Source organism: Rattus rattus, chromosome 3 (genome assembly GCF_011064425.1).
Source record: "Rattus rattus isolate New Zealand chromosome 3, Rrattus_CSIRO_v1, whole genome shotgun sequence".
In the NCBI taxonomy this organism is placed as follows: Eukaryota; Metazoa; Chordata; class Mammalia; order Rodentia; family Muridae; genus Rattus; species Rattus rattus.
In genome coordinates, this window is record NC_046156.1 from 63,409,487 (window position 1) to 63,434,986 (window position 25,500).

At 45.9% G+C, this 25,500-nt stretch overlaps 4 protein-coding genes across 7 annotated transcripts in view; 1 reads left to right on the forward strand and 3 right to left on the reverse strand.

Annotated features, from left to right (window-relative positions):
• Positions 1–1,288, reverse strand: part of Jtb (jumping translocation breakpoint) — a 5,408-nt gene extending 4,120 nt beyond the window's left edge. The window contains exons 1-3 of the mRNA XM_032897878.1: positions 556–1,288; positions 363–400; positions 72–154 (exon numbers count right to left, since the gene is read on the reverse strand). Coding sequence (XP_032753769.1) covers positions 72–154; positions 363–400; positions 556–638 — 204 coding nt within the window. The 5' untranslated portion in view covers positions 639–1,288. The remainder of the gene's footprint in view (positions 1–71; positions 155–362; positions 401–555) is intronic.
• A 5,267-nt stretch (positions 1,289–6,555) lies between these two features.
• Rab13 (RAB13, member RAS oncogene family) lies at positions 6,556–11,935 on the reverse strand. Of its 4 annotated transcripts, none has more exons than XM_032897880.1 (8): positions 11,663–11,931; positions 10,441–10,501; positions 8,811–8,871; positions 8,388–8,465; positions 7,838–7,927; positions 7,689–7,754; positions 7,449–7,502; positions 6,556–7,014 (listed from the first exon to the last, which is right to left on the reverse strand). In XM_032897880.1, the coding sequence occupies exons 1-8, from the start codon at positions 11,784–11,786 to the stop codon at positions 6,937–6,939; spliced, it is 612 nt and encodes a 203-aa protein (XP_032753771.1). In that variant the 5' UTR covers positions 11,787–11,931; the 3' UTR covers positions 6,556–6,936. The 4 variants fall into 4 exon arrangements, 3 of the variants coding, with proteins under 3 accessions (XP_032753771.1, XP_032753772.1, XP_032753773.1); XR_004387350.1 differs by having other exon boundaries at positions 6,564–7,014; positions 7,689–7,783; positions 11,663–11,934; XM_032897882.1 differs by lacking the exon at positions 6,556–7,014 and having other exon boundaries at positions 7,458–7,546; positions 7,653–7,754; positions 11,663–11,933.
• Positions 11,936–20,208: 8,273 nt separating this feature from the next.
• Positions 20,209–21,512, forward strand: Rps27 (ribosomal protein S27). Its single transcript, XM_032897884.1, has 4 exons — positions 20,209–20,337; positions 20,646–20,754; positions 20,895–21,005; positions 21,426–21,512. The coding sequence occupies exons 1-4, from the start codon at positions 20,332–20,334 to the stop codon at positions 21,452–21,454; spliced, it is 255 nt and encodes an 84-aa protein (XP_032753775.1). The 5' UTR covers positions 20,209–20,331; the 3' UTR covers positions 21,455–21,512.
• Positions 21,513–22,153: 641 nt separating this feature from the next.
• Nup210l (nucleoporin 210 like) overlaps positions 22,154–25,500 on the reverse strand; it is a 106,351-nt gene continuing 103,004 nt past the window's right edge. Inside the window, exons 38-40 of the mRNA XM_032897883.1 lie at positions 23,489–23,593; positions 22,332–22,406; positions 22,154–22,254 (exon numbers count right to left, since the gene is read on the reverse strand). Of these exons, the coding sequence (XP_032753774.1) occupies positions 22,154–22,254; positions 22,332–22,406; positions 23,489–23,593 (281 nt within the window). The remainder of the gene's footprint in view (positions 22,255–22,331; positions 22,407–23,488; positions 23,594–25,500) is intronic.

Here is a 25,500-nt window from a genome sequence, read left to right on the forward strand (position 1 = left end):
CTAGCAAGCACAAGGCCCTGGGTTCGGTCCCCAGCTCTGGAAAAAAGAAAAAAGAAAAAAAAAATACTCACAATCTGGAAGTTAGAACACGGAGTACACTCTTCGGTCACCACAAACTCTTCTACCAACCAACATGGTGAAGTTGATGTGCTCACTAAAAGGAGAGAGAGAAAAACGGCCAGCCGAAGACCATTCAAAAAACATTTCTCTCAAAGGCTCTGCCCATCTAGCTTCCCAACACAGGGCTTGCCCGCCCTCAGTCCAGGTGGCACCTCCTTTTTCTATCTGTGTTCTGGGTGTACTAAAAAGGCACTAGAAACAAACAAGCTATAGAGGTACAGGATTCTCGGGCAATCACCCACCTGATAGCTTCTCCTCGCGCACCGGGGCCTCTGCTTCGCTGCAGGTAGGGAAAAGGGGCAAGAACAAGGGTGAGCTCGCCGAAAACAGGGCACACCCACTTTTGACGTCAGTGGATGAAGAGTCCCAGTTCCTGAGGGCGTAGACTATGGGGTTCGCCTGCGATCCCCCTTTCCCTCCCCAGTACCCACTTACCAGAGCTTTAAGGTGAAAGCGCACAGCAACCAACAGAGGTGGCCGCCCCGGGGGAGGCCACGCCTCCCCGCGCCCAGGAGCATGGAGCGGTCAGGGTCGCACCTGTTGCAGCAGACCTCCCTGAGGTTCCAGCTCAGAGCAGCCAAATGCCAGAGTTCTTAATCTGGGCCAACTAGAGCTCTATTGGAACGGCCTCGTGACCACGGCGAGAATAATCCATGTAGATGTCTTGGCTAGAAGCGCGAGGTCTTGATGAGGGCGCAGGCGGCCGGGAGAAGGGCACGCGAGTCCGGACTTAGTACCCCTGCCCCCTGGCCTCGGTCTCGGGAGCGGCCATCTTGCTCGCGGAGGCTCCTGGTCCCGGCACTAGCGGCGCCGACTCTTCCCGGGTGCTCTCGTCTATCTCCTGCTGTAGTCGTTCCGGACTCGGTGGCAACTGAATCTCACTGAGTTTGCGCAGGATCACGCGACTCTTCAGCTGGGCGCCGCGCGGCAGTGTGGTCCTTGTAGTGTTTGCAGAGCCGGCTGGATCGGCGGTATAGGAGATTTCGTTTGTTCTGGGTTCGCCTTTCCCCGATATCACCTATTTGTCTATTTAGAACTAGGAGAGCGGGGAGGAATAAAAAGCGCCGCTCTGTCTGGACTTGGGGCCTTCATCAAAGCTTTGGGCTTACTATTAGGCTCTTGACAGCCTCCCCATTTCTGCCTTAACACCCTGGCGGGTCTTGCCAAGTTGGGTCCCGGAAATCTGCTGATGAGAGGAGGAACTGAATCGAATTTGAAACTCGCTTTTGTCCCTGGACCCACACCCGACTCTACAAATGAATAGTGTCTGTTTCCCCCTTATGTTAGTGCGAAACTGCTTCACAGAACTATTCCTTTGAAAAACCTCAGATGTTCTCATCTCTCCCTTGCTCCTACAAATAAGGAAATTATCTCAAGGCCAAGAGCACGGAGATTTTTAATATTTATTTGGTTGGTTGATTTATTTTGTATTTTATATTGTATTATTATTTATTATCATTATTTTGAGGCAGTAGGGTTTCTCTGCAGCTCTGGCTGTCCTGGAACTTGCTTTTTAGACCATGCTGGTCTCAAACTCAGAGATCTGCCTGCCTCTGCCACCCAAGAGCTGGGATTAAAGGCATGTCACCTCTGCCTGACTAGAGCATAGAGATTTTATTTTATTTTTTTGGAGCTGAGGACCGAACCCAGGGCCTTGCGATTGCTAGGCAAGTGCTCTACCACTGAGCTAAATCCCCAACCCCTGAGATTTTAAATTTAAAGTAATATTGGAACTAGAGTCAGGATCTTTTCAGATACTCGATTGGTGTTGTGGTGACTCAAGCCTTTGTCCTAGTACTAAGGAGGCAGGAGGAGTTTGAGACCAGCCTTGTCAACGTAGCAAGTTCCAAGCCAGCCAGAATTAGATGATGAAACTCTGTCAAGAAAGAAAGGAAGGAAGGAAGAAGGAAGGAGAAGAAAAAAAAAAAAAAAGAAAGTATCTATTCTGATGAAGAGATGGCTCAGTAGTTAAGAGCACTAGTTGTTCTTCCTGAGGATCCAGATTTGATTCCCAGCATCCACAGGGACTCATAACTACTTGTAAACACATTTAGTTGCAGTAGGTCTCACACTCTCTTTTGGATACCACGGGCACCAGGCATGCACAGGATACACACCAAAACATACACATACTTTTTTAAAATACATTCTTCCCTGGGGTGTTAATCTTGCTGGGCATGGTGGCGCGGGCCTCGAATGCCAGCACTTGGGAGGCAGAGAGGCAGGCAGATCTCTGAGTTTGAGGCCATCCTTGTCTACAGAGTGAGTTCCAGGACCTCCAGGACTGGTCAGAGAAACCTCGACTAGAAAAACAAAACAAAACAAGATAGTAGTTTCCTTGGTGGGGGGGCGGTCACTGTCTTTTTGCTGCTTGAGTCTTGATACGGAGCATTGGTCACCCTTCAACTGGCAGCAGTTCTGCCTTTGCCTCTGAAATGCCAATTCCAGAGTATTTGAGACCCTATCTCCAAAACTAAGTAAATCAATTCCCTTTTATCCCAGCATTTGAAAGGCAGAAGCAAGTGGATCTCTGAGTTCAAGGCTAGCCTCATCTACAGAGCAAATTCCAAGATAGCAAGAGCTACACAGAGAAACCTTGTCAGGAGGGAAGGGAGGAAGGGAGGAGGGAGTTAGGAGAAGAAGGAAGGAGGGAGGGATTTTACCCAGGCAGTCTCTTACAAGGCCAAGCTGTATTGTTTTGGAAGTTAACCTGGCTTTCTGTACTACTCAGAAAAGTGTAACTATCCTTTTTCTTCTATCTCTATTTTAAGCACGATTTCTCAAATACGTTGGACTTTTTACTCCTCCGGAGCCCCTTTCCCCACCATCTGGCAGCTTGTTCATGCAGACTTAAAACAAAGCCACAAAGCGCGCGCACACACACACACACACACACACACACACACACACACACACACCTCTACGGAGATGATGAATCTTACAGCTTGTCTGCCCTGGGAAATATTTAACTCTAATAAAATTGCTCTTGAACTTAAGGGGAAAGCAGCCATACCTTCCCCCATAAGTGAGAGTCTTGTCTCAAAAATACACATACATCTTTCTGTTGTGTGGGTCTACATTGAGTGCTTTTGTGCCATGGTGTGCTTGTAGAGGTCCAAGGACAATTTTCTAGAAGGTTCTTTTCACCTTAAGGCAGGATCTTTTCCTGTGCTGTGCTCTTCCTGGCAATTCTCCTGTTTCCACATCCCACCTCATTTAGGAGTGCTGTGGTTGCAGATGTGTGACTCAACATCTGGCTTTTTCCGAGGTTCTGCCAGCCTGTGCCCTCCAACCCTACACCTTGATGGAATTCATGTTGTCAGGCTTCACGGCTAACACTTCTCCCTATCTTCTCAGCACTTGATTTTGTTTATTTAAGACTGCATGTCATTGTGTAATCCAGGCCGAGAAACTTAGCTGAGGTATGGGACTCCCATGAGTGAGAACAGACTAAGCTATGTCAGAAAACTGTCTCAAAGTGGAGAATAAAAGAGAGTGAAAGAGGGTAAAATATACACAGGGTAAGTGTATCCCGCCTGAACTTTCTGGCTGTACTTTTGTGTGTCAATAGTTTTATCTCCTTTATTTTTCAGGAATTAAATGTTGTTTATGTCACGGCACTTGGGAGGCAGGAGGACCACTGCAAGTTTAGGGCCAGCCTGGTCTACATCGTGAGACCCAGTGTGACGATCTGAATGAGAACGGCCTCTATAAGCACATATATTTGAATGCTTGGTGCCCAGTTGTTAGAACATTTTGTTAAGGATTAGGGGGTGTGGCCTTGTTGGAGGAGGAGTCATTGGGGGTTGGCTTTGAGGTTTCAAAAGCCAACAGGACGTTCAGTTAGCTCTTTCTCTGCCTTGTGCTTGTGGATCATCACATAGAGCTCACAGCTACTGCTCTGGAGCCATGCCTGCTTGCTTCCATGTTCCCCACCATGCCAGCCATGGACTCTAACCCTCTGAAAATGTAAGCAAGCCGCTAATAAACTCTTCTTTAAGTTGCCTTGGTCAAGGAGTGCAACTGAACTTTTGGCTACTTTGTAGGTTCTTCTTCCACCCTTCACTTACCCATCTTCTCCTGCCCTTTCAACCTCCTAACACTAGGTAGGAAAGAAAAGGATAGAGGGGCACGGGAGCAACGATATTGCTGGACTACTTCCTGTGATTAGGGGCGGGTTCTTTGGAGCAAGTTAGATCTTCACCATAATTATATCTAATTTCTTATCTCTTCGTGCACAATTACTTAACAAACAGCGTTCAACCGCCAGCTGGCTGACAGCCCCGTCTATTGGGGCCTAGCATTTATATATCCTCTGAAAAGTCCCCAGAATTCCAAACACCATACACTGGCAAGAACTATCTGCAGCTGGCAAAATCATGCCCCTGCTAGAGCACGAGTTAAATCATGGGCAGCTGCAGCGAAGCAGCCCCACATCCCACACCTGGGATTAAAACAAAAAGGCATTCTTACAATATTTCTGTGTTTTTAAATTCTCTTTTATTTTATTTTTTTTTTTTCCTTCGGAGCTGGGGACCGAACCCAGGACCTTGCGGTTGCTAGGCAAGCGCTCTACCACTGAGCCAAATCCCCAACCCCTTTTCTGTGTTTTTAAAGAAACCAAAACTCTCACTACAATGGTGTCTCCTCACAGCAGTAGAAAAGTAACAAAGACACCCAGTTGCATGAAATAAAAAAGGGGAGAGACAGAAGACAGTTCAACAGGGAAAAGTCTTGGCTATGTAAACCTGATGACCTGAGTCCAGTCCTTAGGAGGACCAAGCTGACCCCAGGAGCTGTCCTCCACATTTAAAATTTAGGGCCAGGGGTTGGGGATTTAGCTCAGTGGTAGGCGCTTGCCTAGGAAGCGCAAGGCCCTGGGTTCGATCCCCAGCTCCAAAAAAAAGAACCAAAAAAAAAAAAAAAAACTTTTAAAATTTAGGGCTGGAGAGATGGCTCAGTGGTTAAGAGCACTGACTGGTCTTCCAGAGATCCTGAGTTCAATTCCCAGCAACCACATGGTGACTCATAACCATCTGTAATGGGGTCCGATGCCCTCTTCTGGTGTGTTTGAAGACAGCAACAGTGTACTCATAAAAAAAAACCTAAAAATAAATAAATAAATAAATAAATAAATAAAATTTATTTATTTTTAGACAAGTCCTACTATTGTAGTCCTAGCTAGCCTGGATCTCCCAGAGATCTACCTGCCTTGGCTCCCTGAATACTGGGATTAAAGGCCTGAGCCACCACGCCTGGCAAAAAACAAAAACCAAACAACCAACCAACTAACCAACTAACCAACCAACCAACTAACCAACCAACCAACCAACCAACCAACTAACCAACCAACCAACCAAGAGCTGGTTTTCTTTTAAAAGTTCGTCTACTTCTGCTTACCTATGCCATCAAAAAACTGTTTAGTGATTACTGTCTAGTCCAAAGCAGATGCTCGGTAAATACAAACAAGTGAATCTCCCCTGAGTCTCTTCCGTCCTTTCAAATTGTGAAAAAAGGATTTTTACTTGTTTGTATCAAAAGATGGCAAGTCCACGATTGGTCAATACATCATGAGTCTTGCCCACCTTATAAAACTACTACAGTAAAAGAATCTTTTTTTTTTTTTTTTTCCGGAGCTGGGGACCGAACCCAGGGCCTTGTGCTCACTAGGCAAGCGCTCTACCACTGAGCTAAATCCCCAACCCCAGTAAAAGAATCTTTACTGTAGTAAAGACACACCAGACCTCTTTACTCTTCTCTACCTGGCCAAGCTTACAAAAGGCCTTGCTGCGTTCCCTGTAATGACCTGCACTTGCAGCTGACCCTTCCCTTCCTTCTCTCATTTCCTTTTTGAGGATTCTTTTAAAACTAGTCCATCTCAAAAGACTCTGAAGCGAGCTCCTAACAGCGGGGTGAGACGGAGTCAGCCACACTTGGCATTAGAACTAAACCTAAGTGACTTTCAGTTTGGGTTGTGGCACGCCGTTTTTTACTGAAAGACATCGGCTTGCCAGGTTCCTCTTACTTTGTTCATGTGTTTCTTGGTGCAACACTGAGAATATTCTTTTCTAACAAAAGCAGCTAACAGTGCCCATCAAACACCATTTGACTACAGCAGAATCAAAGATGCTCCCCATCTCCTTGGGTAAACCACATTAAGTGCTGCTGTTTCCTGAAGCTTGGTTCAAATCCTTCATCCTGGCTTACTATTGCTAAAGGCATGGTTCCGGCCACTCTTGTCCTCAGGAACCCATAGTGGAAAAAGGATGTCCATTCTTCAGGCTGCCCCTTCTCCTTGCTGTTTTCATCACCAGTTAAAGAGTTGGGGTAAGGAAGGGGGACCCAGCCAGATTCAGGAGAACTAATATCCTGGCATGACAGAAATTGGATTTGAGTAAAGAGCAATTCTGACAATAATGAAAGTAATGCAAATGGAACATTCATGCCAAACAGTGGCCTTTAATACTAACAAAGATCTGTGGAGTGAGAGACCCTCAGAGTAGGGCCAAGCCAGCCTCTCGGGACCCGAACCCTGAACCAGGAATGGAGAGATCAGCATACTGACATTAATGTTGGACTGTCCGAGACCTGAGACCTTCTTCCTTTTCTCTTCTCAAACCCCTTCTTTTCACTTTTCACGTCCTTGGTTCCTCGCCCTCCTTTCCCTGCCCATTTCTTCTTTCCTTCCTCCCCAGTCATCCACCCCTCCAGGCACCACCACAGCTCCTCCCCTCTGTTTTCCATCAGTCCACCTCAGTCCACCTCCCTCAGGTCTAGCCTCCAGGTTCAGGGTGAATAGGAGGCAAGAAATGTTCCTCAGCCCAAGGAGCACTTGCTGCTGTTCTTCTTGTCAGATACTTTCAGGTCAGTGCTTGAGGGCTTGCTGCTGTTTCCCTAGAGTTGGGAAGGTGGAAAGATCAGGTATGTGAAGGGCTGGCGGGAAGATTAGTCTACAGACACCCTCACCCCCACTCTCTCCCACATCCCCCACTGCCCACCCCCACTTTGTGGTTAATCTTGGCATTGTTCCTCCTCCTCAACTGTTTTTTCTGTGTAGCTCTGGCAGTCCTGAAAATCATACTGTAGACTAGGCTGGCCTTGAACTCATAGATCAGCCTGCCTCTGCCTCCTTAGTGCTGGCATTAAAGGTGTGCTCCACAGGCACTCTGAGTTTAGAAAGAGTAGTAGAGGATGAACTTGAACTCCTGATCCTTCTGCCAGCATCTCTTGGTGCTGAGACCATAGGAGTGCAGTACCACAGTACTCTCCAGTCACTTCAGTTCTTGAAGACGCATGCTGTGGGACTCAGCCAAGTAGAACCAACTCACCGATCTCCGGCCTCCTGTCTTGAGCAAGATGTCACGGGCCAGGGAACTGAAAGCCTAAAGGGGAAATTGGTTAGCTGGGGTTGAAGGAGGGGATAAACCTACTAGTATTTTTTTTTTTCTTTTTTTCGGAGCTGGGGACCGAACCCAGGGCCTTGCGCTTGCTAGGCAAGTGCTCTACCACTGAGCTAAATCCCCAACCCCAACCTACTAGTATTTTATCTCTTGGAGGGTGGCTCTCACCTCATCCACATTCACACTGGATTTGGCACTCGTCTCAAAAAATCGGATTCTGTGCTCTCGGGCCAACTGTAGGGGATGAGGTAGGAAGGAGAGAGCTGGATAAAGGGCAGAAGCAAGGCATTCGGCCACAGCAGCCCGGCCTGACTCACCCTCTCAGCCTGCTCTCTCTGCACCTTCCGCTTGGCTTCCATGTCACATTTGTTCCCCAGCAGAAGGCGCTCCACTCCAGCAGACGCGTTCTGGAGACAGCAAGACAAGCAGAAGGTGGGTCTTTCCTCTAAGTCCTGCACTTAGAAAGCTGAGGCAGGAGGAGTTCTGTGAGCTCAAGACCTGTTTGGGTTACCCGTTAAGTTTCACACCAGCTGGGGCTACTACAGAGGGAGACCCTGTCTCAGAAGGAAAACAAAAACAAACAAACAAAAACAAAGGAGGGTTGGGGCAGGAGAGGGCTCAGCTGTTAGGAGCACTAGCTGTTCTTCCAGAGGACCTGGGTTCAATTGGTGGCTCACAACCATCTGTCGCTCCAGTCCCAGGAGTCCACCAACTTCTTCTGACTTCTAAGGGCACCACCAGACTCTTGGTTCACAGGGATACACGCAGGCACAAACCCATACACATTAAAGTGGAAGCCTGCCCATCCTAACCCCCACTGCCCTTCAGGGGTTTCTTTGTTCCCCCGTGTCTTTGGAGGCATCTTACCTCTTTGATGCTTTTCATCCAGTTCTGAATATTCTCGAAGGATTTCTCATCTGTGATGTCATATACTAGGATAATGCCCTAAGGGATGGTAAAGTTCACCTTGGACCACATTCCCACTTAGGTTTTTGTGGTCCTCTAAGTGACCATCCAAGTCAGGTCCATGAGTCTAGTCACAGGCTACATGGGGCTCTCTGTAATGTGCACCGTGCCCGCCTTCTTTTTTTTTTTTTTTTTTTTTTTTTTTTTTTTTTTTTTTTTTTCGGGCTGGGGACCGAACTCAGGGCCTTGCGGTTGCTAGGCAAGCGCTCTACCACTGAGCCAAATCCCCAACCCCGTGCCCTCCTTCTTTACCCCTGCATGCTCATACCCCTCTGTGCTCATGAAACTATGACTGTAACCCATGTCCAGACCCACCCTTCATACCATGGCTCCACGGTAATAGGCGGTGGTTATTGTCTTGAATCGTTCTTGGCCAGCTGTGTCCCTGAGGCAGAAGTTTTCATAGAGTGAGATAGCAGCAGAAGTCTTCAAGGGAGAAGTCTTTTCCTAAGAATTCAGCTTTTTTTTTTTTTTTTTTCTTTTCTTTTTTTTGGAGCTGGGGACCGAACCCAGGGCCTTCAGTTTGCTAGGCAAGCGCTCTACCACTGACTAAATCCCCAACCCAAGAATTCAGCTTTTGAAACACTGGAGGTGGGGGCTGAAAGGAAAAGACTCAGGAAACAGTAAGGGGGACAGGGAGAAGGACAGTTGGGTTGCTATTCAGACATTACAGGCCTGGGAAACAGGATGTCTCCTGTTTACTCACAGATGCCAAGCACTGTGTCTTAAGTATCACTTTACGTGTGTGTGTGTGTGTGTGTGTGTGATCCTATCTCTCACTGTATCATTGTGAGGCATGGCTCCTTGTCCCCATTTTATAAATGAAACAAACGTGTGGAGGGAGGCTGGGTCATTACTGAAGGTCAAGCAGAAGTAAAGTAGCAGAACCAGGGTTAGACACTATCTGCTGCTGCTTGTCTGGTATACAAGAATGCTTCAGGAGAGCCTCCTAGTGCTCCTGTGCCTGGAGTGTCTCCAGCCTCCTTCAGATAGTCAGGTTACAGTTATTTTATTTATTTATTTATTTATTTATTTATTTATTTATTTATTTTTTTGATTCTTTTTTTCGGAGCTGGGGACCGAACCCAGGGCCTTGCGCTTCCTAGGCAAGCGCTCTACCACTGAGCTAAATCCCCAACCCTACTGTGTGTTTTTTAAAATACAGTCTCTCTACATAGCCCTGGCTGTTCTAGAACTCACCCTGTAGAGCGGGCTGACCTCAAACTCACAGAGATCCACTTGCCTCTGCTCCTGGACTACTAGGACTCAAAATGTGTCCCAGCATTTACACCCAGGTTGCTCTGAAAAGTTTAGAGAGCAATAGATTGGGAGTCAAATTTGTAATTCTGCACTTATCTTTTAACCACTTAGAACCTGTTTCTACATCATGGCTCAAAAGACATTTGTTCTCAAGTCCAGAGAATGCTCTGGGTGAGGAAAAGACACAAACGAACTGAAAGTGGGACACCAGGAAGAGAGACGCAGGGCCAGCTGATAGCTGACTAAGCGAAATGGAAGAATTAGGAGATGTACTGGACCAGGGGAAAAAAGGGAAGAAAGCAAAACAGAAAGACCAACATGGTGCCACATGCCTGCACATGCCTGTAACACAGGAGACAGGAGCTAATAAAGGTCTTTCTTTCTCAGCTACCAGCTACATAGTGAGTTCCAGGCCATCCTGGGCTGCATGAGACTGTGTTTAAAAAACAAAACAAGGGGTTTGGGATTTAGCTCAGTGGTAGAGCCCTTGCCTAGGAAGCGCAAGGCCCTGGGTTCGGTCCCCAGCTCCGAAAAAAAAGAACCAAAACAAAAACAAAAACAAAACCCAAAAAACAAAAACTAAACTGAAAAGAGAAAAAGCAAGATAGAAGAACTGAAAGGGGGAGGGGGTTGCAAGTGGGGAAGGGTGGGTTCAAAGGTCAGTCTGGTCAGGAGAGCTGGGCAGCTTACTTACCAGACTTGCAGTTTGATTCTCTTCCCCTCTATTTCCACAGTTCGGATCTTGAAATCAATTCCTGGGGTGAAGGGTGTGAAAGCCAGGGAAGCATGGGTGAATGTGTGAAAGGGATGTGGGGAGAGAGTTGGGGCTGTGCCCACAGTGACCGTGCTGGATGTGTGAACAGGAAAGCTTTCCAAAGCTTTAGTCCAATGGTAAGCATACTGTTTTTCCTCAGACTTTATGACGTTTTGGAGAAAGGTGGTGAAACTCTTCGGCGGGGCTAAAAGCATGCCAGCTGACAACTTTTCCCTCCATCTCTACCACACTGTTCCGTTCTTCTTTCCCCCTCCCCACAGACACCTCAGGTCCACCACCCACCCTGCTCGCCCTTGGGGGTAGTGAGGAATGAGAAAGGCAGCTGATTGAGTCTATGTGAATTAACTAGTGAGCTAGGCTGGCACAGAGAGAGAGAGAGAGAGAGAGAGAGAGAGAGAGAGAGAGAGAGAGAGAGAGAGAGAGAGAGATTGATTCTTTCCCTTTTGTCACCATGGGAGATGAGATTCCCAGTCAAGAGGGAATGAAGAAAGATAAAGAGGGGAAGGGAGGAGGGAAAAGGGGAAAGGATACTCTTCTTACTGGAAGTCTGGGCACATCTCCCAGGCCTCTTGGGGGACTCCTAAAAGTGTCTGAGTGCCAAAGCTTACTCAGAGACCCCAGAGTCCCCTCCCTTCCACCTTCCCCACTCGGCAGCACAGTCAGCCACTCTGCAGTACCGCTGAGGTAAGGGGGCTAGAAGGATGATTTGAAGGTAGAGCCAACCCATGCTGGGGGAAGTTTGGAGCCCAGTGGGTCAGTAAAAAGCCAACAGAACTGGGAAGCAGGGAAAAGAGAAATTGTGGAGAGTGAATCTAGAGAGTTTAGGTGAAGAGATGTATTGAAGAAGGAAGCAGATGGAAATGACAATAACCTATGAGGATTTAAAGAGACTAGGGAGATAGTACCAAGAAATGGGGTGGGTGGCAGCAACTGGGGCTACCTGGAATCATCAGAAAGGCTTGAAGTTTTGAGTGTTATTCAGGGACATTATGGGGGATGGGTCTGGGGCAGGGTCGACAGACTGAAAATTAGTGTCTTTCTCTAAGGGGATCAAAAGTAGGTTCCTTAGTCTTTCAGGAGCCCGTGTATGAGGGTGGGCAGAGGGTGGGTCTGGGGTCTGGGATACAGACTGTGGGCTCACCGATGGTGGAGATGTAAGTGCTGTTGAAGTTGTCCTCTGCAAAGCGAATGATGAGACAAGTCTTGCCCACCCCCGAGTCCCCGATCAGCAGCAACTTGAAGAGGTGGTCGTAGGCTTTGGCCATGGCGGACACTGGGGGCGCCGGGGGAGGGGTCGGGAAGAGCCAACACTGGTAGGCGGGATCGGAGGGTTGGCAGGCAGAAACCGCCAGAGTCCCAGCCAGGAAGTTTTCCTCCCTCTCCGCCCAGGCCCCGGGAAAAGAAGAGAGGCGGCCCTGCTCCGGGCTCCACCCCTCTTCGCTAGTGGAGAGGCCTGTCCAGCTCTAGCAGTCCGGGCGCTGCCTCCCCGGCCTCGAAGAGCCAGTCTCCCTAGCCCTTCCCATTGCCTTTGGCTAACTGTCTTTCCTCTCTTTCGACCGAAGTGGAAAGAGGAATTTTAAAAAGATTAGGGGAAGAGGGAAAGAAATTTACCAGTGGTGGAGAGAGGGGTGGCACTGGAAATTGATAAAGGGCTGAGGCGCTATTCATAAGCTTTTGAGTTTATGATAAAGGTCCTAAGAACTTTCTGTCAGCACTGCGCTTCTTAAGTTTACAAATCCCAATTCCCTTTGAAAAGAAGCGGGTTGGGAGGTTAGTATGCTGGATCCGTCTGCCCCCTGGTGGAGCAGAGTGAAGAACTGAAATGATAAAAATCAGCCCCATCAATTACACCCAAAGCACACGTAGCCGATTCACTTTCTGGAGCGAGCCTAGAACTCAGTAGCGCAACCGGCCTTCAAGGTCAAGTAATCCTACTGCCTCAATCTCTCAAGTGTGCAGATTACTGGCCGGCCCCCAGGCACAGCTCTCTGTCTTTATACAGGAGTGCTTTGCCTACATGTGTTTATGCACTAGATGACTAGTGTGTCTGCAGAGGCTACAAGAGAGCAATGAGCCCCTGAATGGAGTTTGAGAGTCTACAGGAGGGGTTGGGGATTTAGCTCAGTGGTAGAGCGCTTGCCTAGGAAGCACAAGGCCCTGGGTTCGGTCCCCAGCTCCGGGAAAAAAAAAAAAAAAAAAAAAAAAAAGAGAGTCTACAGGTGCTGCCATATGGCTGCTGGGAACTGAACCCAGATCCTCTACAAGAGCAGCTAGCGCTTGTTATCTTTTCAGTCCCTTTAAAAAAGGGGGAAAAAAACACAGAAAGAAAAAGTCCCTAACATTTGAGTACTGACTGTGAGAAAGTGTCTTAATTTGTTACATTATGTTTGCCATAATCTATGTTTACTTTTGTCCTTTGATACAAACACAATGTATCAACAATGTATCAGTTACCTCCCCTCACCCAACTAAATACTTGACAAAAACAGTTTATGAGAGACACTTGCTCTGGCTCACAGAAGGTACAGTCTACATGACAATAGGAAAGTGAGGCATCTGGTCACTTTTCCTCGGAAATCGGGAGGAGAGAGATGAATGCTGGTGCCCAGCTCATTCTCTTCTTTTTATTCAGGACGGTGAATGGTGCCACTCATTGTCAGGTGGGGGTTTTCCACCTCACATAATCCAAGCTAGAACTTTCCTCGATCTAGAACATGTCCAGGGATTGGATTCCTCGGTGATGTTAGATCCTGTCAAGTTGACAATCCATATTGACTACCACACACAAATAACTATCCAGTTTATTCATTCGTTACATTTATTTGTATGTGTAGGCACACATAATGTGTTTTATAAAAAGAGATCAGAGATATGTTTCATGGAAGCTCAGTAAGGTCTGCAAGCCCATGCTGAGGCATCCCCCCCACCCCCGTACCAGCCACAAACAGTATAGTAAGTATATAGAATAGCGTTTCCAGGGAATAGAGGGGAGTTGAGGGGGGGAGGGGAGGGGAGGAGAGAGGAGAAGAGAGGAGAGGAGAGGAGTACATGGAGAGAGGGTGAAGAGGGTAAGGGCGCAGGAGAGAGAGAGAGTAAGAGCAATAGAATGAGGAGGGGGTAGGCACACCTGGCTGTTCCCAGGTAACTGTGGGGCGAAGCCTAGACGAAACGTTAACACAAATGCCATGGTGAAAGTGGGGAGCAGAGAACATGCTGCAGGATGTCGAACCAAACTTCCCCAGAGCCATCTCACCAGCCCGATTTATTTGAGGCAAGGTCTCTCTGTGTTGCCCAGATCAGTCTCAAATTTGTGGGATGATCATCTGGACTGAGCCCCTTCAATAGCCAGAACTACTGCCATCCACATGTACCCTTGTGTCCACTTCAATATCCCAATCTGACTATTCCATTTTTCTTTGAATGGTGCTGGGGACGGGTCAAACGCAGAGCTTTGCCCATGCTAGGCAAAGTACTTTTCTACTGAGCTACATTATGGGCTTGAATTCCCTTCCACTTATTCCCTCAGGGCTCATTACGTTTCAAGCTGTAGCTTGATATTTCCTGGTTTTCCTCACTGACTAATCCTGTCCTTTAACTCACACTGAAGTCCAGGTATGGTGGATTTGCAGTCCCAGCACATGGGAGACAGAAGCAAGATGAAGGTTAGACAGAAGCATGTCTAAGGTCAGCCTACTCTTGGTAGAGAGTTGCAAGCCAGCCAGGAGACCTTGTGATTGCTAATCTTGGTTGCCAACTTGACATACCTGGGAGGAGGAAACCTGAGGAACTATCACTATTGGATTGGCCTGTAGGCATATAGGCATTCTACGGGGGAATTTTGGTTTTATTTCTTTTAGTATTTTTAAAATTTTAGACAGGATCTCTATCTCTATGTAGATTTATCTATCTTTGTGTGTGGATATTCTGTCCTTGTACACTTGTATGTGTAGCATATATATGCCAGGTACCCTAGGGAGATCAGAAGGTGGTGTTGATCTCCTGAAACTGGAGTTACAGATTACAGTTACGAGCCTTCATGGTAGTTAGCCACTATATAGGTGCTGGGAATCAAACCCCTAGTTCTCTTGAAGAGCAGCCAGTGATGCTAATCTCAGAGCCATCTCTCTCCAGCCCCAGGCATTTTCCTGATTGCTAATTGAGGTCATAGGGCCTAGCCCTATATGCAGGAGGGTCCATACCTGGATGGGTGGGGCTGCTATATAAGGAAGGCAGCTGAATGTGAGCCCTGGAGCAAGGCAGTGGTACTCCTTGGCCTCTGCTTTAATTTTTGCCTTTAGCTCCCTCAATAATGGACTGTAACCTATAAGCCAGGTAACTCCATTTCCTCACCAAGTTGCTTTTGGCCAGGATGTTTATCACAGCAACAGAAGAAACTAGAATGGACCTTGTCAAAATCTGTGTTAGGGTGGGACATAGAGTGTCATAGTGCACATCTTTAAATCCAGTGTATATACTGACATCATAGCTCCATAGTATGGTTAAGGGGAAAGTTTTTACTGTAGATATGAGAGAGAGAGAGAGCAGCCAGAGGCATCTGGAAGAGTCCAGAACAAAAAGACAAAGATGGAGACCAAACATGGCCAGGACTCTCTGTGAGTGGGGAGAATAGCAGGAGACAGAGAACAGTGAGCATAGCCTAGTTTAAGAAGAATGAATGGGGGGTTGGGGATTTAGCTCAGTGGTAGCAAGCACAAGGCCCTGAGTTCGGTCCTCAGCTCAAAAAAAAAAAAAAAAAAAAAAAAAGAAGAAGAAGAATGAATAGGACAGTTTCTAAGAGTTTAGAGCAGAGGAGGAGGTGAGAAAGGCTAGGATGCTAGTGGACCTTATGCAACAGGTACTAGCTTGAGAGAGCCTGGAGGCAAGCGAGCTTGAACTGATATGCTGATGGGCACAATAGGCAGCCCATGTCCCTTTGCTAGAGGTAAAGGAAATGACTCTTTTTGGTAGGGAACCAGTTCTACAACTTACCGAGGAATGCTGGCTTTTTAACTAACCACCAGAAATCCCTCTACACACTTTCCAGGTTGAGCCTATTTCTGGGTTTCTGGCTTGCCTTTTAGAGTCTGGGGAATTGGGAGTTTTCCTTATGACCTGATACTCAGAACTCCAGAGACAGAAGGAACTCTGAGTTCCAGGATAGCTTGGCTTACAAAACAAGTTCCAGGCCAGCCAGGTACACATAGCGGGAATGTGTCTCAAATAAGTAATTAAGAATTAGGGTTGGGGATTTAGCTCAGTGGTAGAGCACTTGCCTAGCAAGCACAAGGCCCTGGGTTCGGTCCCCAGCTCCGAAAAAAAGAAAAAAGAAGAAAAAAAAAAAAAAAGAATTAACAACAGCACTGGAACTGTCAACATTCAGTCATAGATGGGGACAGGTGGGATCCAATGAGGAGAACCTGCCCCCTGACGGATATTAGTTGTTGATGGCTCCCTGGGAGAGTAGATGTTATTGTCTTTAGTGGTACAGTCATCGGAGATTTACTGTCTAGTGGACAGTTTTATCACCAGGCCCTTGGTGGCAGCCCTGGTGACACACTCAGGGCATCAAAAAACAAAACAGAGACACAATGGGAAGGAATGCATTCTGAGGAGCATTTGGAGAGAAGGTGGTATGGTGTGACTAGAGTGTATCATATACACATATGAAAGTAGTTTTTAAAAAGAAAAGCTGGGGGGGGGTTGGAGAGATGGTTCAGTGGTTAAGAACACTAACTACTCTTCCATAGTTTCTGAGTTCAAATCCCAGCAACCACACGGTGGCTCACAACCATCTTATTGTGTGATTATGCCCTCTTGTGGCGTGTATGTGTACATGCAGATAGAGCACTCATATACGTAAAAAAAATCCTTTTTTTTTTTTTTCTTTTTCTTTTTTTTTTTTCGGGCTGGGGACCAACCCAGGGCCTCACTCAGCTAAATCCCCAACCCCCCATAAAATAAATCTTAAAAAAAAAAAAAAAAAAAAAAAAAAAAAAAAAGCTGGGCCTAGTGGTGTGCACCTTTGATTCCAATTCTCAGGAGGCAGAGAGTTTGAGGTAAGAGTGAGTTCCAGGACAGCCAGGGCTGCACAGAGAGACCCCATCTTCAAGCAAAAAAACTAAAATCAACCAACCAAAACCAAAAGGTGGGAGTGGGGTGAGGTGGGGTGGGGGAGTGAGTGCTGGTGGTGGTGGTGGTGCTTGCAGGGAGAAGCTGGTAACATAGCTCACTGAGTGCATAAGGGCATTTGCCACCTTTGTCACCAATGACCTGAATTCAATTCTTAGGACATACATGGGAGAAGGAATGAACTCACTCCTGTTATATTATTGCCACATAGGCACTGTAGCAAGAGTGCACACACGTGTGCGTGCTCACCCAAACAAACTAATTAAAATGTAATAAAAATTTCAAAATAAATAAATAACTCTTTCGTTTTTCCTGTGTCTGTTTAATTCCAAGCTCTGATTCTCTTGCATCTGGTTATAAATTCTTTGCTCATTTTTCTGGTACTTTAGCTGGTATATTTCTTTGCCATCCTATCTTTTTTTTTTTTTTTCCGGAGCTGAGGACCGAACCCAGGGCCTTCTGCTTGATAGGCAAGTGCTCTACCACTGAGCTAAATCCCCAACCCCCTGCTATCCTATCTTATCACATCCTCTTCTTAGCTATCAAAGCTTCAGCAAGGATGATGTTTACTCAGTTATGCCAAACCCCATAGCTTCATGCATGTTAAAGAAGCCCTCTAACAATGAAGCTATATTCCTGCCTTCCCAAGATTTATCTTTTTAAATTTATTTATTCATAAAGACTGTTGCTGTCTTCAGACACACCAGAAGAGGGCATCAGACCTCATTACAGATGGTTGTGAGCCACCATGTGGTTACTGGGAATTGAACTCAGGACCTCTGGAAGAACAGTCAGTGCTCTTAACCTCTGAGCCACCTCTCCAGCCCCATTCCCAAGATTTCTATTCTTTGTAGCATTACTACTCAGACAAGGAGGAGAGATGAAGGCCAAAGCATCCTCCTCCAGGACAATGAGCAAAGGTCTACTACTTGTTGGGGCTAGAGAGATGGCTCAGCCGTGAAGGGCTGATACTGTTCATGTCAGCCCAGCATCCATGTTGGAACTTACAACCACCTGTAACTCAGTTCCAGGAAACCAGAGGCTTCTGGCCTCTTCTAACATCTACACTTCATGTGTCTCACATGGTCACATATACACAGTTTTTTAAAAGTGATGAAAATAAGAATCTTTACAATGTCTACAATGTTCCTGTGAGCTTTATTAATCCTGAAGGAAAGGATGAAGCAAGGTACCTGAAGGTGCTGACAAAGGCTGGACGAGCAGTTCTCCAAAGGAGAGCCCTGTGCTTGTGTCTTTGTTAATCGCAGTGGTGTCATACTTTCACCAGGGCTGGCACCAATGTGGTGTCACTGAAATTGGCAAACATTTAGTCTTGAGGGTCAATGATAACAGACTGAAGCACATTATTCCCGGGACAGAGTAATTTCAGAGGGAATGACACTTAGGCTGAAATCTGAAAGACAAGGAGCCAGTGTGCAAACATCTAGTAGAGAAGAATCCTTGTCTGAAGGAAAATATTGTGAATGGCAAACAAAAGACTAAGGATGGATGAAGCTTAGTGTACTTACTGCAGAGGTTTTCACGATCACCTGTGGAGGGTCAAATGACCTTTTATCATTGGAAAACAAGGTGATTGATATTTACCTTACAATTTACAACAGTAGCAAAATTACAGTTATGAAGTAGCATCAAAAATTGTCTCAAATTGTGGGACAACCATAATATGGAGGAACTGCATTAAAGCAAAAGGAGAGCCACTGGGGTGGGTACTGCCTACAAAGGACAAAACCCAGGCTTGGATCCCTAGCACCCCACCCTCCACACAGCACACACACTCTAGATGTCACAGCCAGCGTGCCTGCAACTGCCAGACTTTCAGGGTGGACTCCCAGAAGAGCAGGAGTTCAAGGTCAGCCTGAGACATGAGACACTGACTTTTTTGGAGGCTTGGGGGGTGGGGTTTAGATCTGGCTGCCCTGGAAATCTCTCTGTAGACCAGGCTGGCTTCAAACTCACAGATGTCCATCTGCCTCGCCTCCTGAGTTATGGGATTAATGTCAGGGGCCAAGACAGTGCCTTTAAAACAAAGAAGCTTGGTGGTGGTGGCAACAGAGAAAGCACTCAGGAGGCAGACACAGGTGTACCTCTGAGTTCAAGGCCAGCCTGGTCTACAGAGTGAGTTCCAGGACAGCCAAGGGCTACACAAAGAAATCCTGTCCCCCCCCTTTTCATACTTCTGCTCATATGATAAATTGCAGATACACAAGTATTGTAGGAAATTATTTTAAGTCTATGAAAAGGATTGAATTTCATTTTTTTTTTCTTTTTTCTTCTTTTTTCTTTTTTTCAGAGCTGGGGACTGAACCCAGGGCCTTGCGGTTGCTAGGCAAGCGCTCTACCACTGAGCTAAATCCCCAACCCTGAATTTCATTTTTTAAACCTAGAACCAATTTCCCAAGATTATCTTTTCCACGTATATTGCCAAACTCCAAAACCAATCTGAAGAGAAGCATGTATTCATTTAAACTTGGACTATTGACTTATTTATAGACACTGGAATTCACAGGTCTCCTGCCTCTGCCTCCCAGTTCTGGAAATGGAGGTGCCACTATCTGGCTTGGGCAGTTTAATTTCTTTGAGCAGCATCATATGACTCTGTACAATGTGGAAATAGTTATAGCAGCTCCATAGATAAAATAGCATACTTTTTGTTTTGATTTGGTTTTTAGAGACAAAAATCTCTTGTGGTTCTGGCTGTCCTAGAACTTGCTAGATCAGGCTGCTAGAACTCATAGTCCCTTTCAGACTTTGCCGAATGCAGTGATAAAGGTGTGATCAACCACGTCCAGCCTTTAATTAGCACGTTAAAAGCAATGCACGTGTCAAACGGTGCATAGATATTTGGTTTTATACTTCAAATGTAAAGAATTGGAAGAATACAAAGTCGGGCTCTATCCTTAGCTCTGGAAACAGCAGCAACAACAAAGCAATAACGGTAAACAATAGAATTAATTGCAGTGGAGCAAATTATGAGTAGGATTTGGTTTTTTTGTACTAAGGTCTCTTGTAGTCCACTCAGACTTCAAATTTGCTATGGAGCCCAGAATGATTTTGAACTTCCTGTCCTGCTTCATCCTTTGAAGTTCGAGATTAATCCTTTGAGATTACAGTCTTGAGCCACTGACACCATTGCGCTCCGCCCTGCCCTGCCCGGTTTATGCTTTGTACATGCTTAGCAAGCAGTCTACCAACGTAGTACACTCCCACCTCCAAGCAAGTGTTTAATTTAAAAAACGTATTTACATATAAAATTGTTAATCAGGGTAAATCAAACCAATTGGAAAATGGTAAAGAATATCGGTAACTGAAAATGTTCGGGATAAAGCTCCTCGCTGGTTTTCACCTATGCTGTTTCCATTACATTCCTTGCTGTCAAAGTGTAGTCGGAAATTTAAAATCCATTTTTCTCTTGACAGCAACTAAAGCCTGAACTCAAAATAGAAGCTAACTCTTCACCATGGCTACGCAACCGCGACACGAGGAGCCTTTACAGACCTTCTAAAAATGGCAGTCAACGGGCACCGGATTGCATTCGGCGTGTAGGACCTTCCCAAAATGGCGAAATAACACAGGCGCGTCACTTCCTGTACCATACCGGATATAAGGAACAGGATTTCCGCTTTCGCTCCTTTCCGGCGGTGACGACCTCCCTACGAGAACATGCCTGTGAGTTCCATGGTCCAGGTTTCGACAGAGAACTCGTTCTTGGGTCCGCACTGTTCACTCGCGCTAATTGCGGATCGTACAGGGTCCAAATTTACGCTCTGCGTCTCTTAGGACAGTAACCACAACCGCGGCGGCCCACGGGGCACCCGCGTAGACGGGAGCGGAGAGGAGATAAGATGGCGGCCCAGCTACGCAGACATCAGGGGCGGCGAGGGGCGAGTTCTCCTCGGTGTGTGCCAGTGGGGGTTCTTTTCTATCATCTCTTTCCATCGTTAGCTTCTAAGTCTCTGCATTTCTGCCCCTCTTAGCTCGCAAAGGATCTCCTTCATCCCTCTCCAGAAGAGGAGAAGAGGAAACACAAGAAAAAGCGCCTGGTGCAGAGCCCCAATTCCTACTTTATGGATGTGAAATGCCCAGGTGAGGAAGTGGTTTTCAGCTCTCCGGGAAAATTAGTACTGATGGTTGTAACTTAAATTTTGATTTTTCTTACGAGTTTAGAAGTGTTAACGTGGAGAATGAAAGAAGTTAACATTTTTTGTTGATCTCCTTTTTTCCAGGATGCTATAAAATCACCACGGTCTTTAGCCATGCACAAACGGTAGTCTTGTGTGTTGGCTGCTCCACTGTACTCTGTCAGCCTACAGGTGGAAAAGCAAGGCTGACAGAAGGTAAGTGGTCTCACTTTTGGGGTTTTGGCCTTAGGATCCTAAGGTGAAAGATCCCGTAGAATGCAAACCTTCAGGCTAATAAAGCCTGCTGCACTCCTGTTAAAAAGTAGGTTATTGGGGGGGAGGGAAGGGGATGTTTGCCCGGAAACCGGGAAAGGGAATAACACTCGGAATGTATATAAGAAATACTCAAGTTAATTAAAAAAAAAAAGTAGGTTATTACTGGTAGTTCTGAGCATAAAGCACTATTGCTTAAAGCTGGGGTGGGCTAGCTTTGCTGGGTTTCCAGTTGGCTACATATGATAGGGAGTGGTGACTATAATAGGAATTAGCTAATAGAATTGAGAACAGATGTAGCATTCTGCAGATGCAACAGCAACAGTGGCAGGCTGATGTAACATTTGCACCTTTTTCTTCCAGGATGCTCCTTCAGGAGGAAGCAGCACTGAAAGCCCCTGATTCAAGATGAGTGGGAACGTTCCCAATAAACACATTTTGGATATATAGTGTTTGTCTTGTTTAACTGGTAGGAAGTGGTGCCTCAAGTATTCCAGGGCAAACAGAAGAGTGGTCCTTTGGGGTCAAGTAAGTGGCCAAACACCAGAGTCCATTGGCATTTTTATATGGATTCATTGGGCAAATCTTAGACAATGGTTTAACACTGGTGTTAGTGTATATTATTGGGCTTCGTTTTCTAATGTCTCTTGGTAGTAACTTTTAACATGGTTTATTAATTGGAAGCATTGTGTCATACAGAGGTGTGTGACAATGGGGACTGTTTGGTTCAGGGAATAGTGATACACACAATGCTTTAATCCCAGCACCTGAGAAGCAGAGGAAGGGAAGTTCAGAACAGCCAGGATTACTGTTTTTCTGTGTGATAAGTTGGCCTTATTAGCCTCCAAGTTTCTGTGACAGGATACCTATCAACTGGTGGTGGTGTAGATGTGCACTAGGAACGGTGGTACTGGGAACAGACAATCAGGGTTTAGGTATTCCAGCCCCAGAAACTTAATCTTCATAACAAATGACTTAACCACTGATGAGCCTTTATTTATAGGTTCTACAAACTTGTTTTGGAGGTTTAGTTTGTAGAGTTAGCTACTAAACTTCTGTAGGATTAGGACAGTTGAAGGGACCTGTCTAGGTTAGTGTTTTATACTCCATAGCCAGTGTTGTAGCCGACTCTGCACTAGTGGTGGCTGTGAGCTCAGGAAGTGAGGGGGAGAACAGGTGGCTGTATAGGAACCTAGAAAAAAAAGCAGAATAATGAAGGCAAGTGAGTGAGACAGACAGACCCGAACTGGGGAGGAGGGCAGTCCTTACCTGGCTGAGTTGATCCTATTGTTGGCACATAAACAACTGGAATAGTCTGTACCTTGTTCAGGAAGGCATTGTATGCTGGAGAAAGAAAATGTCACAAAAAGTTTATGTGATTTTGCTTGCAGGAAGGCCTTGAAGATTAAAGTCCATTGAAAAGTGAGACTTAAGGGCCAGCAAGATGATTCAGCCAACAGAGACACTTGACAACAATCCTGTCTTAAGTCCCAGAACCTACATGGTAGAAGGAGAAAAACTCCCTCAAGTTGTTTTTGACTTTCACCTTGTGTCAGGACATGCTTGTGTTCCCTTCTTCCCTAACCCAAGCAAATAATTGTAAGAAATTTTAAATAAAATGAGGTTTAAGTGTTAGTTTAAAAGGAATGTTTTCAGTTAGTCTACCTCCAAAAAACTGCCCTGTATGCTGACACTTAAAATTACTGAGCCAGTACAACTACAACTGTAGTATATTTGAAGTGTATATTGTAGGTGCTATAAGTAACCTAGAGATGACTATATGAGGTGTGTAGGTAGTGGAAATGCTCTTGAATAATTGAATTTTTGATCATTCTGGTGGGACCTGCATTCAGCCGCTCCCCAGTTATTGGAGGAGGCTATAATAAGATTCTTCCAGCCTTCGACTAAAAGTACATGTGTAGGCAATAGTGACACTTTTTTTTTTTTTATGTGCATTAGTGTAATGCATGTGTCTATGTGAGGGCCATGTGGGTGCTGGGAATTAAGCCCAGGTCCTTTGGAAGAGTAGTCAGTGCTCTTAACTGCTGATCCATCTTTCCAGTCCCAATGCTGTTTTTTCAAGACGGTTTGTGTATCCTTGGCTGTTCTGTAACTTGATTTGTAAGCTGGGATTAAAGGCATATGCTAAGCCCCGTAAGTTGGCAATCTGCTACGGGTCATGAAGTAGTTGTGATAAACAGCTAATTTTTTAAAAAGATTTATGTATATGTGTACACCGAGCTGTCAGACACACCAGAAGAGGGCATCAGATCCCATTAACAGATGGTTGTGAGCCACTATGTGGTTGCTGGGGATTGAACTCCGGACTCTAGAAGGGCAGTGTTCTTAACCACTGAGCCACCAGCCCATAAATGGCTAGTTTATCTTTGGTTAGTGGAAGTCAGAAGTACACACAGACTCCTTACCTAGGAAGATGAAAGCAGTGGATGCCAGCACAGCAAAGAGTGTAAACAGCAGGATCTGGTAAGAACCAACGAAATTCTTGAAGACACCTGACTCTTCACAGTGATCTGCATTGTCGTAATGGAAAGAGATGATTACATTGACATCCAGAGTAGGTGTCTTTGGAAATGCCCTAAGAGGCTTAGGAATATTGGCATCTGTAATCCTGGCATTAGGTAGGTCTACATCCCCTGTCTTAGAAAGCCAGAGTACTAGTAGTCCTTCCTGGTGCTTCCCTGTGATTCACACTAGGGAGGATCTCACATTAGAAGACAGTCTCAGCTAACAGTGGTACTGTCTTAAGTCCCATGCTACCCTGCAAATGGAATTCAAATTGCAGCTCTTAAAAAATTGAGGTCTTAGGATGTGAGACTGCTTTTTGGCTCAGGAGTAATAATAGTCTTGGGTGGGAATCTTGTGTCTTCCCAGGTCAGTCTTCTGCTTGAAAACCTGGTAACTTGAAGCCCCATACTTGTGACTCTGCAGATTTCAGTTTATATTTCTAAGTTGTGTGTGCCTGTGTATGCTGGTAACATGGCACATACGCGGAAGCCAGGACTTTCTAGAGTCAGACTTAGTCCATAGGCTTACAGGGCAAGTGCCATCTTGCCAGCCAGCTGATTTGTTTCTGATCCCTTACCTATCATGCCGTATCTAGAGAATATTCTGTTTGTGTCCTAACTAATAAAACTTATGTATGGTTGTGTGTCGTCCCCCTCCCCCCATACACACTTACGTATACTAGATTGTCATGTAGCCAGCAATGACCTTGATATTTTTATCCTTTTGACTACCTCCAGTGCTGTGATTATCTGGCGTGCTAGGCAAGGTACCCAGGACTTTTCATACACTGCGCAAACAATAACCTGAATTACTTCACCCTTAGACAAAGGTTGTTTTCAGGCAGGGTTTAATCTGTGTAACAGATCTGGATGTCCTGGAACTATTCTTTAGATCAGGCTGGCCTTGAATTCAGATCTGCCTGTCTCTTCCTCCTGAGTTCTAGGATTAAAGAAATGTGCCACCAAGCTTGGTGCCCTTGATTTTAACCATTCCTACTTTTGGTTATTTCAGTGCTTACAACCCCCTCTTAACAGTCTTACCCATGCTCTCTCTACCCTAGGTTGTTAGAAAAATTCTGAGGTAAAATGTTGGTCAAGCATGAAAACCTGAGTGTTTTTTGGGACTGGGTTTCTCTGTAGCCCTGGCAGTCTTGGAACTCTGTAGACCAGGCTGGCCTCTAACTCAGAGATCTGTTTGCCCCTCTGCCTCCCTAGTGCTGGGTTAAAGGCATACATATGCCACCCCTGCCAAGCTAGGACTGGAGTTTTATATACCCACAGGCCCCTGTGGATCGTGTATTCAGTTGCACACCTGCTTGTAATCCTAGGCAGAGGTAAGCCACCCATCCTGTCTACTTCCAAGCCAGTGAGAAACTTTCAGGCTAGGGTCCTGGGGAATGGTACTGAAGGTTGACTGTTTCCATTCACACTCACACACTCAGTGTATACACAAATATGAACAAAAAACATAGTTACTTCTGATTTTATGTTGCTTATATAAATATTTTCTAGATGAAGGACCAAATGAAATCTGAGCAGAATATTGTAGCATTGCCTATGCCCATATATTGTGACCTTCCTTTTTTTTTTTTTTTTTTTTTTTTTTTTCGGAGCTGGGGACCGAACCCAGGGCCTTGCTCACTAGGCAAGCGCTCTACCGCTGAGCTAAATCCCCAACCCCTATTGTGACCTTCCTAACACTTGATTTCTGGACGTTTTAAATGTTTGATGTAGATCAGATGGTGCTCACCTGACTGAATGAATGAATGAACTGAAGATGGGCTGCATGTTACAGCTGCTTCTACCTGGCAAGGCTGCATTGACAAATTGTATACTGTTCCTCTATCTATCAAAACCATCAGGGGCACCATGCTCAGCCTAAGTAAAAATACATTTGAGGCTGGCAATGTAGA

Bases quoted from the DNA above. Each gene is read 5' to 3' on its own strand.
- Rps27 (XM_032897884.1), top strand. The intron at 20,755-20,894 runs GTGAGGAAGTGG...CCTTTTTTCCAG, and splicing joins TATGGATGTGAAATGCCCAG to GATGCTATAAAATCACCACG. The intron at 21,006-21,425 runs GTAAGTGGTCTC...TTTTTCTTCCAG, and splicing joins AAAAGCAAGGCTGACAGAAG to GATGCTCCTTCAGGAGGAAG.
- Rab13 (XM_032897880.1), bottom strand. From the start codon at position 11,786: ATGGCCAAAGCCTACGACCACCTCTTCAAGTTGCTGCTGATCGGGGAC. The intron at 8,872-10,440 runs GTAAGTAAGCTG...CTTCTGCCTCAG, and splicing joins AGAATCAAACTGCAAGTCTG to GGACACAGCTGGCCAAGAAC. The intron at 8,466-8,810 runs GTATGAAGGGTG...ACCATCCCTTAG, and splicing joins CCTATTACCGTGGAGCCATG to GGCATTATCCTAGTATATGA.